This window comes from Eleutherodactylus coqui, chromosome 13, assembly GCF_035609145.1.
Source record: "Eleutherodactylus coqui strain aEleCoq1 chromosome 13, aEleCoq1.hap1, whole genome shotgun sequence".
NCBI lineage: Eukaryota > Metazoa > Chordata > Amphibia > Anura > Eleutherodactylidae > Eleutherodactylus > Eleutherodactylus coqui.
The window spans coordinates 94903882-94919891 of NC_089849.1; the positions used below are offsets into that span (position 1 = coordinate 94903882).

Below are 16010 nucleotides of genomic sequence, written 5' to 3' on the forward strand. Positions count from 1 at the left end.
TTTTTTTTGTATTGTTGAATTCCAACAGTCACAACTTTTTTTCTTTTGAAGGAGTTGTGTGAGGGCTTGTTTTTGCATGACGACTTGTAGTTTTCATTAGGGCCATTTTGGGGAACGGAAAACTTTTTGATTGCTTTTTTTTTTTCCGGTTTTGGGGAGATGGCTGAACTCAAAGCAGCTATTCTGACTTTGTTTAATTCTTTTTTTGTTGTGACGGTCACCGCAGGTATAATAACATGGTAGCTTTATTCTAACGGTCAATACAATTCCAGTGATACCAAATTTCTATGCTTTTTTCCCCCTATGTTTGACTACTTTTGTACAATAAAATGGCAATTCTGGCATTGTTGTTCACTGTGCTGGACAAATAGGTAATTTTATAGTTTGTGATGTTATGAATGTGGTAATACTAGTTGGAAGTCATCATTTTTTTTTACTGTTTTGTGTAAAAAAGTGCTTAAGAAAAAGCTTATTTTTTTAACTTGGGTTTTTTTAAAATTACTTTTTATTGGGTCTTTTGTTTTATACATATTAGTCCTACAAGGGGACTTGAAGATGTGATTGTGATTGCTTAACAAAGCATTACTTATGTATTATTATCTCCATGTAGCTGTAGGGTAGGCCCCTAGAATGAAATTTCACGGTGAGCCCTAGGTACTCCAGTCTGACACTGCCTGCAAATCAATGTCTGACCTTCTAACAGGCTTATAACAACGGCTCGGCATATACGCCATTTTAGCCAGTTATTGTACACTGATGACGGGCAAAAACTCTCAACAGTCTGTCTATATATGGTGATCTTTTCCTTCCAAGAAGACTCTGGCTTTGTCTGATATTGACTTGCAGGAATGCTGCCTTCCAATAGGGGGCGCTGTGAAAGCATTATTCCATCTTCCCATTTGCTTTAATGTTTTAAATGGTTTCTAACAAAGAGGATTTTTATGCTATCCAGAAATATTGGAAACCTTTTGCTCTTTCCTAACCTCCTGCTGCTGCCGATGGCACGCCATGCACATGGAGGAACAGACCGGGCTGTGGATCTATCCATAGTCACTTGCAGCAATTGCGTGAATTTTTACTATCGATATCTGGTAAATAGTAGTTTAAAACAGGAATACCTCTTTAATTCCATCCTTTTTTACATAGTTGAAAGATGCCCTATTTTTCCAGATTTTAGAAGCAACATTTGGCAAGAAGCCGAATTTGGTTGCCACTATATGATGGGCGCTCATAGACTTAGCTACTTGTAAGACATGGTTTTGATCCTGGTGGAAATTGCTATAAAGAAACTGTGTGAGCTCTTTGAATAAAGAAGAAATTACTCAGATCTTTACTATCAAAGTTTTAAATAATCTTCTCCTTGATAAACAAAGTATAATTATCTTCCTCGCTGCCCTCCGGGATTCCCAGGAGACGCGGTTTGCATTGTCTTCAACAGTTTTCCAGATCAATTGTTTTTTGAACAAGTTTTAAATTTTCCTCATGTCTTCTATGTACTAATTTCAGTTTCTTTCAAACCGCTCTCTCATTTGATGTATGTTGTCCCTCATCAATGAGATATCCGATTTGATATAAGAAGTTTGCTTAGCCAACTTTTTAATCTCGGGATTAAATAGCTGAATGGCAGAGAAAATATGTCCTACGTTGGTGGTTGAAGAGGAGAGGGAAAATGATGAAAGATATCCGAAATCTAAAAGGATTCTGCATCTAATTCAACTGGGAGTCCAGAGAATCATTAACTAGGAACACTAAATCAATGGTTTCTTCCTTGTTCTTTTCAGTAGTGCTGCTTGTCTTGATTGGCCAAATCGAATGGAGTAAGTCACCTACATCACATGACCTATATAACATAGGCGCAATGCAACCAGCAGCCAATTTTACAATTGAGCACAGGGCAGAAAAGCTGCATCATGTTTATATGCCTATATAACACGTGGTCTGTTGTTAGGGACAGATATTCTACAGCAGATATATTGCTGCTGGTGTGAAAGCTTGTATACCGGCAGAGAAGTTAAACAGGATTTTATTGGAGGGAGCAGAGAAATAAGCTACATCACGTTGTAGTGTACAGGAGATATTGTGCACATCTGTTCTGGAAGTTTCTGGATGGTCTATGGCCTGTGCTCAGATACCCTTAGGCTGAGTACCAGAAGAGATGGAAGAGGCTAAGTTGATATCCTATTAATGCTGCGAAACCCTTCTTCTCCTTCCCCTGTTTCTATGGGGGTACAAATGGAGTTTGCCCGCTGTGCGGTGTGAGGTGAAAAAGTTGCAAAGATCCATGAGAGTGGACCGGTAGAGTGTTGGTGGAGTTTCTCAAGAGTCGTTGTTCGGGGACCAGGGAACCACAGTTAACTAGGCCTGTGTAAGTCACCCTGTTTCTCCCGTGTTTCCTCCCTGTCACTTCACTTGTTCTGAACCCTCACTATTTTGCCAGTGGATGTAAAGAGGACTGTTGTGAACTGCTATTTCAAGTTTCTCAGTAAACAGCTTTACAGAATTCTACCCCGTGTGTGGACTCTTATTTATTCTCCGAAAAGAGATCACCGTGGCGTAAGGAACAGTGGCATCACGAGTGACAAGAAGGACTCAGGTAATCCACTCGTGGGTTTCTTTATTTAATATAGTTTGCCCGCACCCCTTGGATGTGTCCCTAGTTACCTTCTGAATGGGAGACGGTAGAGCCACCATGACAAGTGAACCACTCTACCCCCACTGTCTCCTAGGCTGGTGCCCGCTCCTCGGACGCTGCAATGTCTATATGCCTATATGAAAAATGTTCTATACATTGGAAGAGCATGTATTTCTGCTGCTGTCATCATCTATAGCAGCAAAGCAGAGAGATAAACTACGCTTTGAAGAGGGAATATTGTAGTTCTCTGTGTGTTACCTCAGATGTTTAAAATCGCAAATCTGGCTACTACAAATTATTTGCAGGAATCAAGCAGCTAGCAGTGGGGCGAGGGGAATTAATTAAGCTGCGCAAAACAGGGACAGTTCACAATATACAATCTATACTGTGTGGCCTGTTCTCACATATCGTGCCACCCAGGGATTACAGCCCAGTTAGTTATCAGTGGTTTTTGTTGAATATCAAAGAAAAAATAAAACCCAAACAGGGAAACAGCAAATACACGCAGTGCAAGTCAGCGGTCTTAGACATTGTTCAAAGTCACGAGTCCAGCCACTAACAAGTATTTGCAGGCCTTACAAAGTTAGCTGAAAAGTTACATAAAACCACACTAAAAAGTAATATAATAAAAAATAAACCCCGAACTTTCACCCATGTTTGTGGTCTCACCCCCTTTCTCCTCCTCCTCGAGCCACTTTTCAACACCCTCCACTTCAGCACAGATAGCCGTATGTGACAAAACCATGCCTCCATACAGCGCTACACGTGATAAACGCCAATATGTTGTCCTATATCTCCTCTATTTCTAGGGGAGCGCAGCCACATGGATGAAGAGTTGTTGACGGCTCTGAAGGCTCAGGCTGACAGGTGGCTGACCCCACATAATCTGAAACCAGGCAAGGTCAAATGTAACAATGGGGCCAACAGGTGCTGTATGGAGGTTGGTCACTGTGGAGTGGCTGCAGATCAAAGACCAGTTGTGATGATGCACTGATCAGTATGACCATCCCTGTTGTCTGCCTGTTGGAACACATGCTACAGGGTCTCCGGGACAATGATGTGTTATTGTCACATGAGGAGGAGGAAGTGATATCAATCTTCTATCTGTCTGGCCAGTCCATCATTACTTAACGCCACAAGGATAGTGGCTTTTGGCAAGAAAGGGGGAATCCACTCCAATACGTTTCTTCGCCCATTAGAGAAGTGTACAGAAGGAAGAAGAGAAGGATGTGGATAATATAGTTTTAAAGGAACTGGAGGGGGCTATGCAATGTTTCTTCCATCCATCACAACCCCCAGATATTCTAAGTGGACAGTGGAAACAACTAGAAGACACTCTAAGGCTTGACCCTGAGGAATGTGGGTCATAGAACCTTAGACACTTTAAGGCATAAGGCCGCCTGCAGATGGCAGAAATTCCACGATGGGATTCCCCGCAGAATTTCCACCCGTACACGCCTGCATAGGATTGCATTACAGCACGTAATCCTATGCAGACGGCCGCGGTTAGTCTGCGCGAAATCACGCGCAGCAAACAAACCGCGGCATGCTCTAATTCTGTGCGGGGCTCGCAGAGCCCATGCACAGAAACATCACTCACCGGCCGCCGGCTCCGCTCTGCGCACGCGCTGGCTGCACGGCAGCCGGAACATGAAAGAGCCGGAGCTGCGGGAGTGGGTGAGTCTGCGGTGCTCTCTGCAGGCGCGCTGGGAGAATTCTTGCAGCCGGATCCGACCCGGCAGTCTGCAGGCGGCCTAAGAGTGCTTTTATGTTGCAGTGCTTGCAGAAGGACAGTTACATAGCCCACATCAAAACATCAGATCATTACTGGGTGGCCACTGCCCTTGATCCCTGCTACAAGGACAAAATTACAAAACTGACTGTTAAGCAGATTGAGCAGTGCATATCCCAAGGACCATGGGGATGCATCCGCAATGGATTGCAGTACTGGCGGTCAAGCAGGAAGCCACTGCAGCACCGCCACCACTGGTGGCAGGGAAAGTCTAATAGTGGTGTTGCATGGTTTTTTCAGCCCATTGCTGCCTGCAGTCACAGCACAAGGTAGGTCTGACAGTCGCAGGCAGCACTTACCCACAATGGTCCAAGAGTGTGTCAGTTCCCGTGTGGATGTACTCAGACGTTGGCCCCTTTGAATCCTTGGTGTCTAAGCTGGACGAGTGTGCCCTCAAGGTGCTGCGCGGAATATTCCCTTCAATGTCCAAGGTCCCTAAAGAGCCCAGGTTATGATTCAGCGTTAGTCGTGCTCTCCTCATATGTGGCAGAGAAAGCTTTTTGGTCCCCCGAGCCTCTAGGGTCTGGGTATGAATTAATTCTCTGCCACCCTATAGACATGCCCCTGGCTTCGATAAATAATGAATATTGAAAAAAAATAGCTGCCTTTACTGCATTCATGGGATGGGCACTTTAATTGAAAGTCTATTTTATTAACCTCAGCCTTGTCCCTTTTTGACATCCCCGAATCTGCCACCTAGTGATTTATGTTCTCGCCCATTGAAGATAAAAGTGAATAAATATTCACCGCTCATGAAGCTCAAGGAACGCTTTACAATTTCCTTTCTGTCCTTCTGAAGACACTATTGCTTTACATGCAGAAGAAATTAGATTGTATATTTCAGATAGCCTTCCTGGATGAGTCAGACGATTATTTTGGCCCCTTCCTTAATGCCAGACTTAATAGTCGTCATGGAAATTGAGTGGTCTCGTCTGTTCATTCATATACATGCAAAGGAAGCCTTCAGCCCTCTCGCCGACAGTGATGAATTCCGCTGTTCCAGAACCGTCCTGTGTTCTCTGCAGATTGGGTGTGTCGCCATAAAAGGAGCAATTTGTTGCTTTTTTTGCTAAACTGATTGCATGGTAAATAATGACTTCTCTCTGCCTGGCAAGATGGAGGGGCTCACTGGAAAATCTCTGAAGTGACAGTGAAACGCAATTAATTTTCATGGTCGGCTAAGAAATTCTGCAAAATCCAGGAATACATTAGAAGAAGTGTAATATTATTTTGCATTGTTCCAGTGGAACTAGTCGTCGTCTGCCGGCTTCTACTCTGTGTTTGTGCTTTGCTAATTTACTGCCATGTCACATAGGAAGCGCTAGGATGGTTATCAGCTGCCGCATGAAGTGATGGGGCTGGTGCGCGGTTAGTCCATTCCCTCTTGGTTTCCGCTTGGGCCTGTTTTCCCAAAACAAAACTGGGCAAGGATGATAAAGAAAGGGGATTTGTATTACTGTTCTTTATGAAGCGTAGAGATAAGGATCGAGCTCTCATATGTGACCTTTGCTTTATAAACAGGCTGCATGGCACTAAGGCCGGCTTCACAGAGACACAAAGAATAGAACCCATCGATTCCATTGGGTTCATTCACATTTTCATGTTTTGTTCGCACATTTTGGTTACGTCGAAAAGCAAAGGCAGCGTGCTCTACTGTGCTGCGTATTTGCGCACCAAAGATCCCCACAAAGGTCTAATGAGTTCCAGATGTGTTCTCTTTCCACACCCCACCCCATTTACGCACCCACCTTTCCCCTTCATTGAGACATCCAACACCCTAGAATCCCTTTTTTTACCCTAGGTTGGATGTCTCAATGAAGGTAGGGGATCCATAAATGGGGTGGGGGGATGGGGGGTGGAAAGAGAACACATCTGGGGCTCATTAGACGAATATGCTGATGGGCATGCATAAAAGTCTAGTTTGTTCCACAAGAGCGCTACACTCATGTTCACAAATACGCATGTGCTCATGTGAATCTGGTCTAAGGCCTGGGTCATATGGGCATATGTGTGAAGCGTTCCCTTAGCCACCCCCAGCATACAGCATCATCTAAAACCTCACAACCGTACACAAGTGTAGACGTCCAAGCAGTTTGTGCAGAGACTTTCTGTTAAGGAGTTGTAAAAACTCCTGTAATCCCAGGAGTCCCCGCCCCTTCCTCTGATAAGCCCTCCCACTATGACATCACAAACATCAAGAGAGGAAACCCTTTCTCTGATATTGATTTCACACCTGTGCGGGGGGATTCTGCATTCCCGCTCCAGTTGGGGAGCAGGAAATTGGAATCCCTACGGCTGTCTCTGGATGGAACAGAACAGTCCCGGGCAGACTCCATTGAATATAATGAGGTCTATCCGTTTTCTGCCTAGTTGGCCCGCTTTTGAAAAAGCGTTGCATGTGTGTTTTGGCGCATCTGTGATTGAACGTCCAGCTGGAGGTTCGGGCACAGATGTGAACCAACCCTTAGGGCTTAAACTGATGATAGTATTTACAACTACGCTCACCACTATGGAGTGTAGTTGTGTATGACTCATGGGGTTTTTTTTTCAGACAATTTAAATTCTGAGCTTGAGTTTAGAATTATTAACTATGTGCAAGAAATATAGGGCAAGTCCTATCTTTTCTTGCACTTACTAGTAACACATGAGAATACCGCTAGTCAAAATGCAACTATTGAAATAAATGGTTTTGTTTCATCCTGTTATGTGGCCATGATTTTCATGGCCACAGTATGGGACAAAATTACGCCCATCTCTTTAAGCCTTTTTCATATGCCTGGCCACTCCTTGTAACAAAGAAACAGCTGAAAAACAACACTGAGCACGTAAGAGGTTCTGACTAGAGATGAGCCAGAATACTCGTTAAGGCCCCCGCCCCCCGTAGCCCCCCCGAATCTTCAGGGACGAGCCAGCAGGTACTTGAAAAAGGCAATGCTCTCTCTCTCTCTCTCTCTCTCTCAAGTAAATCGCCTTAACGAGTATGCTTGGTCATCTCTAGTTCTGACATAAAAAAAAAATTCTTTACTCACCTATTCCTCCCCAGGCAGTCTACTTACTGCATCTTCTCCCTACCAATCTTATTCTGTCTCCTGCAGTCTCCCTGGGTCACCTTACCTCCAGCTGGCTGATTCTTCTGCTTCCTGTGACGATGCGTACATTCACAGGCATTCTTCCTGCCCAGCAATGTACGCCATGTCACTAGTTCACAGCCTAACAGGGAGTGCCAAGCTATCGCAGAGACTGCGCATGTGCACTGTCTCTGTAATAGATCAGCATTCCTTCCTAGCCAGTGAACGCTATGTCACAGGGACATGATCTTCACTGACCTGCAGGGAGAAGAATGCGAGGAATGTATGCTTCATAACAAGAATAAGAAGATCTATCCGGCTTGCGGTGAGGTGACCTGGGGGACTGGAGAAGATCAGCGAGGAGAAGATGTGATAAGGAGTCTGCCTGGGGAGGAATAGGTGAATATATATTTTTTCATGACAAAACCCCTTTAAGCAGGGGGACCCTTTGGAAATGGGGGCCCTTAGCAATTGCCCAGTTTGCCCCCCTAAAGGACCTTTCTCATGGGACAGAATAGGCCGCACAATGCACAATAAGTTGTGATGAATTCATCACCATGTCATGAATCTGCAGGCTACCTGAAAATGGCTTTAAACCTGACTGCAATTCCGTATCAAAATCTGCATTTAGATCTGTGGATTTCAGTGTGGAATTCTGCAGATTTTGTTGTATCCTGCGGCTTTATTCCATCCCATGTGAAAGGTCCCTAATGCCTGCCCTGTGTGGAGCACCGCGGTCAGTGTTTCACCTAGGCCCATCATTCAGTTGCGTACAGGACTTCATTCTCTCTCTGCTGCTATTTGTGCACATTTTTTATTGAAAAAAATAGGCACAAAAACGAACAGGAGGGAAAAGTCAAATGTGTATAGACTCCTAGACATCTACTTTGGGACTCATCTCATTTTCAGCAGAAAGTATTCGTGGTCTTGATTTAGAAAAGCTAGAGTCTTCTTGGACGTGAAAACAGGAGGAACATTTGAAAGTTAGATTTGATCTTAGTTTTTGGGGTGGAGGGTTCTTCTAGTGCTCCATGAACGTTAACCAGAGTGAGGTTACTGATTTAAGTAAAAAGACTAACCTTAGTGGTTTTCAGTATGCTGACTATACGGCTGACGGTTGAGGAGTTTGGGTTGGGCTACACCACCACCACCATCAAAATAACCACGCAAACAAGGTCGAACCAAAAACTAATGCTAGACTATGGAGATTAAGCCAACAAAACATCAACTGAGAGATAGATAATATGTAGGATATCATCCTTATTATTGAACCAAAAAAGTAAAAATAAGAAACCAATACCCAAGGAAACAGTACAGCGAAACGGAAAGTAACTGATGACACAGAATCCACCACATTCAGTAAATATCAGAATCAAGTATGAATTTATCATATATATGCATCTTCCCAAAAGTAAATAGATAGGAACAAATAGATGACAACTTATTTAGGTTGCTTTCACACCGGTGTTAGGGTCAGTTTAGGGTTTCTGTCTCTCTGCTCCATTTTTGGAGGAAACAGAAAAAAGCAGATCTGTTTTTTTTCCCCTTTGATTTCAATGGGGTTTCAAAAATAGGCTTCCGTTTGCTTCTATTCCATCAGGATTCCAGTTTTTGGATGAAAAAGTAACACTAAAGACTGCGCAATGTTCCCGTCTAAAAAAATTAGAAACCTAATTTTATTTCAGTTTCTCACCTCCAAAAACAGAGCATAGAGACGGAAACCCCGAACTGACCCTAACGCCGGTGTGGAAGCAGCCTTATCTATCTCTGGTTCTCTCAGTTGGTGTTTTCAATGCCAAATGTGTAGCACATTTTAGTGACATTACAAAGGACAGACTCTAAAGGTCATACGCAGTTTACACGCCAAGACACAGATATGTGATGTCCAAGAAACATGTTAGTACCTCGTTGACTACCTGCCCAAGGCAATGAACATGAAGTGAAATGAACAACACCTACTTAATGTCTTCAGAGAGAAATATTTACTTGGATTGGTCTTGACGGCTGACTCATAGGACGGAGGGAGGTGGGAGAGGTTCTGAAAGGATCTGGAGAAGGACAAGTCGTATGGCTCAGTCGCGGAGGTCAGGATATTGTTCACACGTGGTTTTTCTGTTAGAAATAAAAAATATGGGTTATTTCAGACTCCTGTCCATTTATAACATAGGCTGAACTTTCTACTACTGGCATTCACAGATGGGATAAGTCATACATCTTCCAGGACCATGCTGATATAACCCAAGCATCTCTTATACTGTATATATGGACACTCCTCTTGTCCTGCATGTTGGGTGTCTAAGGTATGTTTTTATTTTGGGGTTTGTAATTTTGCTTCAGGGGTCTGAGTTTTGGAGCCTGGCCACGGGGTCTATACATGTTTTTTGTTTTTTTCTTAGGGTCTGTAATTTGTAGGGGGGTAGGTTTGGGGGTTGCATTTATTTTGGAGCCTGGGCTAGGGTCTAGTATAGGGTCTATGTTAACTGAGGAATTCCGGTCTGGGAGTCTGTACTTTAGAGTTCTGTCTGGTCTGGGGTCTGCATTTATTTTTGGGTTTGTTCTGAGGCCTTTACTTTTTCTGGGATCTGTATGTATTTTGGTGCCTTTACTTATTTTGGGCTCTGTATTTATTCCGGAGTCTGACTTTGTAGACACTTTGGGGTCTGGTCTGGGGACTATACTTATTTCTGAGTGTGATGACAGAGTTATATATACTACTTGTGATTAGGTTAGTGGTATTTGGGGGGCATAGCCTATGCAAATTGGCACCTATATGTTAAAAATTTCTGTCCGTTGATTAACACACATTTTGTATGTTGGAATCACCCTGATGTAATTACTGAAAGGTAGTGTAATATGTTGTGTGTGTTTGTGTGTATATGCTCTACAGTATATATGTGTGTATATGCTGTATACGTGTATGTAGGTGCTGTCTATATGAATACATGTCAGCCTCGCTGTCTCTATCTCTGCACTCTCAACTACTGCAAACCTAACTGCAACAGTGATTGGGCCACCAAACAGCATCGGGGTGGGAGGAGGTAAGTAAATGACTGGACACCAGGAATCAGCTCATTCACTTCTATTAACCCCTTCATTAAGAAGAACATGTAGTTGGGATGTACAAAAAGGGACAGCACTCCCATAATGAAACCAAAAAGTAAAACAATGTTTCTTCTGCAACACATTTCAGGGGTTACAGATTAACAATCCCCCTTTCTGAAGCAGTAAACATATGTTCCCAAAGCAGTGATTTATACAATAAATGGGTACGGTTATTATCTTCATTAGTGAATGTCCCAAAAATGGTAGGAAAGACAGCGCCCCGAGACCGGCAGTGACACACCCGTGACAGTCCAGTGCTTTCCCAACCAGATGGAACGTCGTTGTTAGAAAACCTGCACTTCAGTTCCAGTTATTGGAGCGCAGGATTTTAGAACGCTTATAAAAACCACTGCTTTGGGCACATGTATTTGAGAAAAGGGGATTGTTACCTTGTAACCTCCGAAACGCATAGCAAAATAAATATTGCTTTATTGCCTGACTTTAATAAACTCTGGCAGACTTCATCCAAACTGTGTGTTCTGTACCCCGGACCACTTCTTCTTAGTATATCTGCTCTTCCAGATCACAGGGAGTTGACGGAAGTTTGGTTAGGCCTCACATACCTCCCTTCATTTTTCACCTCCAGCAGCAGGAAGGGCAGCTACACCACTGATATTCTGGTATATCATTATACATATAACTGATATAACTTATCCATATTGTTGGATGTGATGTGAAATACTCTTGTTATAGTTTTATAGAGGTGATACCTTTTCAGAGCACTTGGGCTCCTTCTTCAGGCAGGTAATAAAAGAAGGACTGAGAGAACATGCTCAGCTTAATTTGTTACCCTGCCTGAAGAAGACCCCTCTAAGATATGAAAGCTGGCAAATATTTTTTGGGTTAGCCAATAAAGCTAAAATCACCTGTATATATAACATACACAGCAGATGTAAGTATACATCGCCCTGTAAATAGTAATATGGAGCATGCTGGTATAACCTTGCTATCTCCTGTATATAATTATATATGCACAGCTAGTATAAGTTATACATTTTCCTGTATATAGTGATATGGACCATGTGGGTATAACCTGGGTATCTCCTGTACATCATCATACATGTACAGTTGCTATATGTTATACATCTTCCTGTATATAGTAATGTGGAGCATGATGGTATAACCTGGGTATCCACTGTATATAATTATATATGTACAGCTGATATAAGTTATACATCTACCTGTATATAGTAATATGGAGCATGCTGGTATAACCTGAGTATCTCCTGTATATAATTATATAAGTACAGCTGGTATAAATTATACATCCTGTATATAGTGAAATGGAGCATGCTGGTATAACCTGGGTATCTCCTGTATATAATTATATATGTACAGATGGTATAAGTTATACATCACCTGTATATAGTGATATAGACCATGCTGATGTAACCTGGGTATCTCCTGTATATGATATGTCCAGCTGATATAAGTTATACATCACCTGTATATAGTGATATGTACCATGCTGATATAACCTGGGTATCTCCTGCATATAATTACATACGTACAGCTGGTATAAGTCATACATCCTGTATATACTGATATGGACCATGCTGGTATAACCTGGGCATCTTCTGTATATAAATATATATGTCCAGCTGGTATGAGTTATACATCCTGTATATAGTGATATGGACCATGTTGGTATAACCTGGGTATTTCCTGCATATAATTATATATGTACAGCTGGTATAAGTTATACATCCTGTATATAGTGATATGGACCATGTTGGTATAACCTGGGTATTTCCTGCATATAATTATATATGTCCAGCTGGTATAAGTTATACATCCTGTATATAGTGATATGGACCATGTTGGTATAACCTGGGTATTTCCTGCATATAATTATATATGTACAGCTAGCATAAGTCATACATCTCCTGTATATAGTGATATGGAGCATGTTGGTATAACCTGGATATTTCCTGCATATAATTATATATGTACAGCTAGTATAAGTAATACATCTCCTGTATATAGTGATATGGACCATGCTGGTATAACCTGGGAATCTTTTGATATAGTATTATACATGTACAGCTGGTGTAAGTTATAGATGTGCTTGTATGCAGTAATATGGGCCATATTGGTATAACTTGGGCATCTTCTGGTATATAAGTGTATATATACAGCTGATGTAAATTAATCTTTTTATATATGAAAATATGCTTAATATTCTCAGATATCATCTCCTCTGGCCTGAAAGAAAAAAAATCCAATCATTACGGGGTACATCACAGTGGGTGTAATTTTGTACATAAATATGATTTAAGGAAAAACAGAGTGTGTTTTTGTTTCCGCCAGCAGTCACACATCTGAGCACTTTGGAAGCTTTATGCTTCATTTACATATGTTTCAAGAGCAAACTCCACAGCAGGAGATGTATGTTCTGCAGTCGGCTCCAATTTTTGCAGAGCTGAGGTCACTGTCAATCAACTGTACTCTCTTTAATTGTCTGAATTACAAATAGACGTCTCCAGGAGTTCTAGGGACAGAGCCAGAATCACACTTCTCCCATGAGGAACTTTGCTCCAGTACGAAATGAAAGCGATTTATGTAATTTACAGTCAACACCACTGATCTATGCAATGTTTGTAGCTGGAGATCTAGATTTATTAAAGAATACATTCCCCAGGAACATTGTTAGACATGATCCACCCCATGCAGGTTTCTTCAGATTCTCGGCTCTGTTTGTGATGTGCATTGGTTTTAGTTATAGTAGATGAATCAGTTTGTTGCACTCACATTCCCAATCCTGGGTCATCCTTTGGTTTGCGTATTGCTATTAGTTTTACACATAGTATCTCTAATAATAAATAGTTTCTTCCACTCAGGGATAAAAGGTCGATTTGCACATGATGAACTTCTGCCATTTCAGAAGTCAACATTGGTGTCCAGTGATGGTAGAGAAACTCCTCTGATTTTCCTTTGTTATTATGACATATGGTGCGTTGTGTAGAATTGAAGGGAAATTCCATTTTTGGTTATCTTTTGATAGGTCACAGAAGCAAATGGCAGGACAAGATTGGTGGCCACCGGTGATATGGGACCTCCACAAATTTCTTAGGGGTATCGTTCTTGCTAAAGTGTTGAAGCCCCTTGAACTTTGGTTGAAGGTCTCCATGCCTTGGAACATGACCGATTTCTAGCCAAGTACTTTGAAAAACAATGTAGTCCCAGCCAGATGAATTTAATAAATCTTCATGGTTATGAGGACTAAATCAATCTTAGCCTAATCATACCAAGCAAACCCACTGGTAATAAATCAGGGCAATTCAAATCAGACTGATTCTAGTCTACTCCTACTTGCTATTATGACCATATACTACATACCAAAAAGACTAACTTCTACAGCATACATACAGTACCTAATACCTCTACCCCCCCCCCCACCACCACCCAATCTCTCCAAGCTTCTAAGAATGTGGTCCTTTACAAACTGAGGTCATCAAAATGATGGGAGGCCCAAGTTGACCAAGTCTAAAGGAACATTAAGTCATCCTATCAGAATGGTCATATCTTTCCCATCAATTTACCGTACCTGATTCATTAATATTACAGCTTGTGGAATGCAATGGGTGAGTTTATTTACTGACAGCATACCCAAAAACATATCAGGTTGAGTTGCTCAATGTATTTTAATGGTAGGCAGTCACCTGTATAGAATCAACATTAGTACTTGTCTGGAATTGCCCTGAAATTATGTCGAATTTCTTATTATTACCATCATGGTGCTTTCCACTGCCAAACATTTACAGGTAACACATCTGTGACAGAACATACATTAAAACATTATGGAATACCATACAGAACAGATGCAAACATAGTATAAAGTACATATAAGAGGCATGATGACCCTGCTTATATTAGGTTACAATCTATAGACATAAAATACTCCTTAGCATAGTTGATAAGACCTTCTAACCAAATAGTATCATATATCATTCTGCTCTCTTATGTTGCAAAGGGCCATTGAGGTCCTAAAAAAACATATGGTCTTAGACTCAATTAGGACCTCTACAACCCTAATTGCATTCTAGGGACCATCAGGGTTGCAAGGGAAATTATATAAATCCTCACGAAATCTGGTGTGTTGATTATATCTACATAGGAGGTCCTGAAACCTGGAAACCATCTTACCGTTTGTGGGTGTCTGGGAGGCGTTATTGAGCACGAGATGATTATAATTTTGCAGATGGTCACCTAAAAGAAAATAGAATGTAGTCTATAAAAGAAACATTTTATTTTTGGATGATTATGCTGATAATGGTTGGATGTTGGGAAGGGCATTATTTGGTATATAATGAAGGTTGCGAACTATTTTTGTTTAGGCCTGTTTTTGCCCCTATAAATATTGGTTTGAGGAGTAGGCTCTATCTCTTCCTGCATCACAACAAACCTCAGGTCTGGATTGGCAAGGAAGAGTAATGAGGTTAAAATATTAACGAGCCGGCAATATTTTTTAATTTTGTAGCTCTTTCCAAGCTAGTCCTCCAAGCTGAAGAAAACTACATGGCTATCTGGTAACTCAATCCAGAAGTGTCGAAACACTTACTGAAGTATTAACCAACCACACCTACCTTTATGGTGTGTTATGCTCTTTTGGACCTCTTAAGCACAGAACAAGGAACTGGTGAGCTATGTGAGTTGCTGACAGAAACATATATAGACATTAAATATAGACATTGGTTGATGTTGCCAACATTGTTCTGATCTTTTTAAGTATATACAATTTCTATGGTCAGGTTTGCCATCAATCAAAATCGAACAGGAGCAAGTCCACCAGAATACAAGGCAATCTTAACAGTCACAAGAACGGGATTCGTACCATCTCAAAATACCTTTAAGATCCAACTAGTACAAGGAGCTCAGTGGCGCACCAACACGTTTAATAGAATTATTATTATAACTTCAACATGGCTAAATCCCTAAAAATTGAAGGTCATCAATCACTGCTATCCAACTCTCTAGTGATAAGGTCCACAAGACCAAACCAAATCAGTCAACAGTGTCAACACTTTAGTCTTGAAGGGGTTTCCATCAAAACATCAATTAAACACTGATTTGAGTCAGATTGGTGGGTTTCAGACAGAATGAAAATTTCTATTTCGTATTTTAGGCATGATTACCAAATTGGTTAGAAGCTAAGAAAGTCTAGAGAGCATTGTGGGATTTTCAACTGAGAACATGGAACAGGACCTGCTCATAAAAGTTTACGGTTCCAGCTGCTGGATCCCCACGATCTGACTTTAATCACATGCCATCTGCTGAAAAACCCTTCCGACCTTAAAGAGGACTTATTAACACTCCTATTGAATTCCCTGGAATGACAATCTTGGATTATCTCTTCTTCTTGCTGTTCCTCTGTTATTCTTTTGGAAATATATGAATAAATTTGCAGTTAGGCATT

At 41.5% G+C, this 16010-nt stretch overlaps 1 protein-coding gene across 3 annotated transcripts in view; it reads right to left on the reverse strand.

Moving 5' to 3' along the window:
- The window catches only part of SHISA6 (shisa family member 6), a 334205-nt gene that overhangs the window by 20684 nt on the left and 297511 nt on the right, over nucleotides 1-16010 (reverse strand). For all 3 annotated transcript variants that reach the window (XM_066586596.1, XM_066586595.1, XM_066586594.1), the window contains 2 exons: nucleotides 14741-14803; nucleotides 9479-9604 (listed from right to left, as the gene is read on the reverse strand). In XM_066586596.1, the coding sequence (XP_066442693.1) occupies nucleotides 9479-9604; nucleotides 14741-14803 (189 nt within the window). The remainder of the gene's footprint in view (nucleotides 1-9478; nucleotides 9605-14740; nucleotides 14804-16010) is intronic.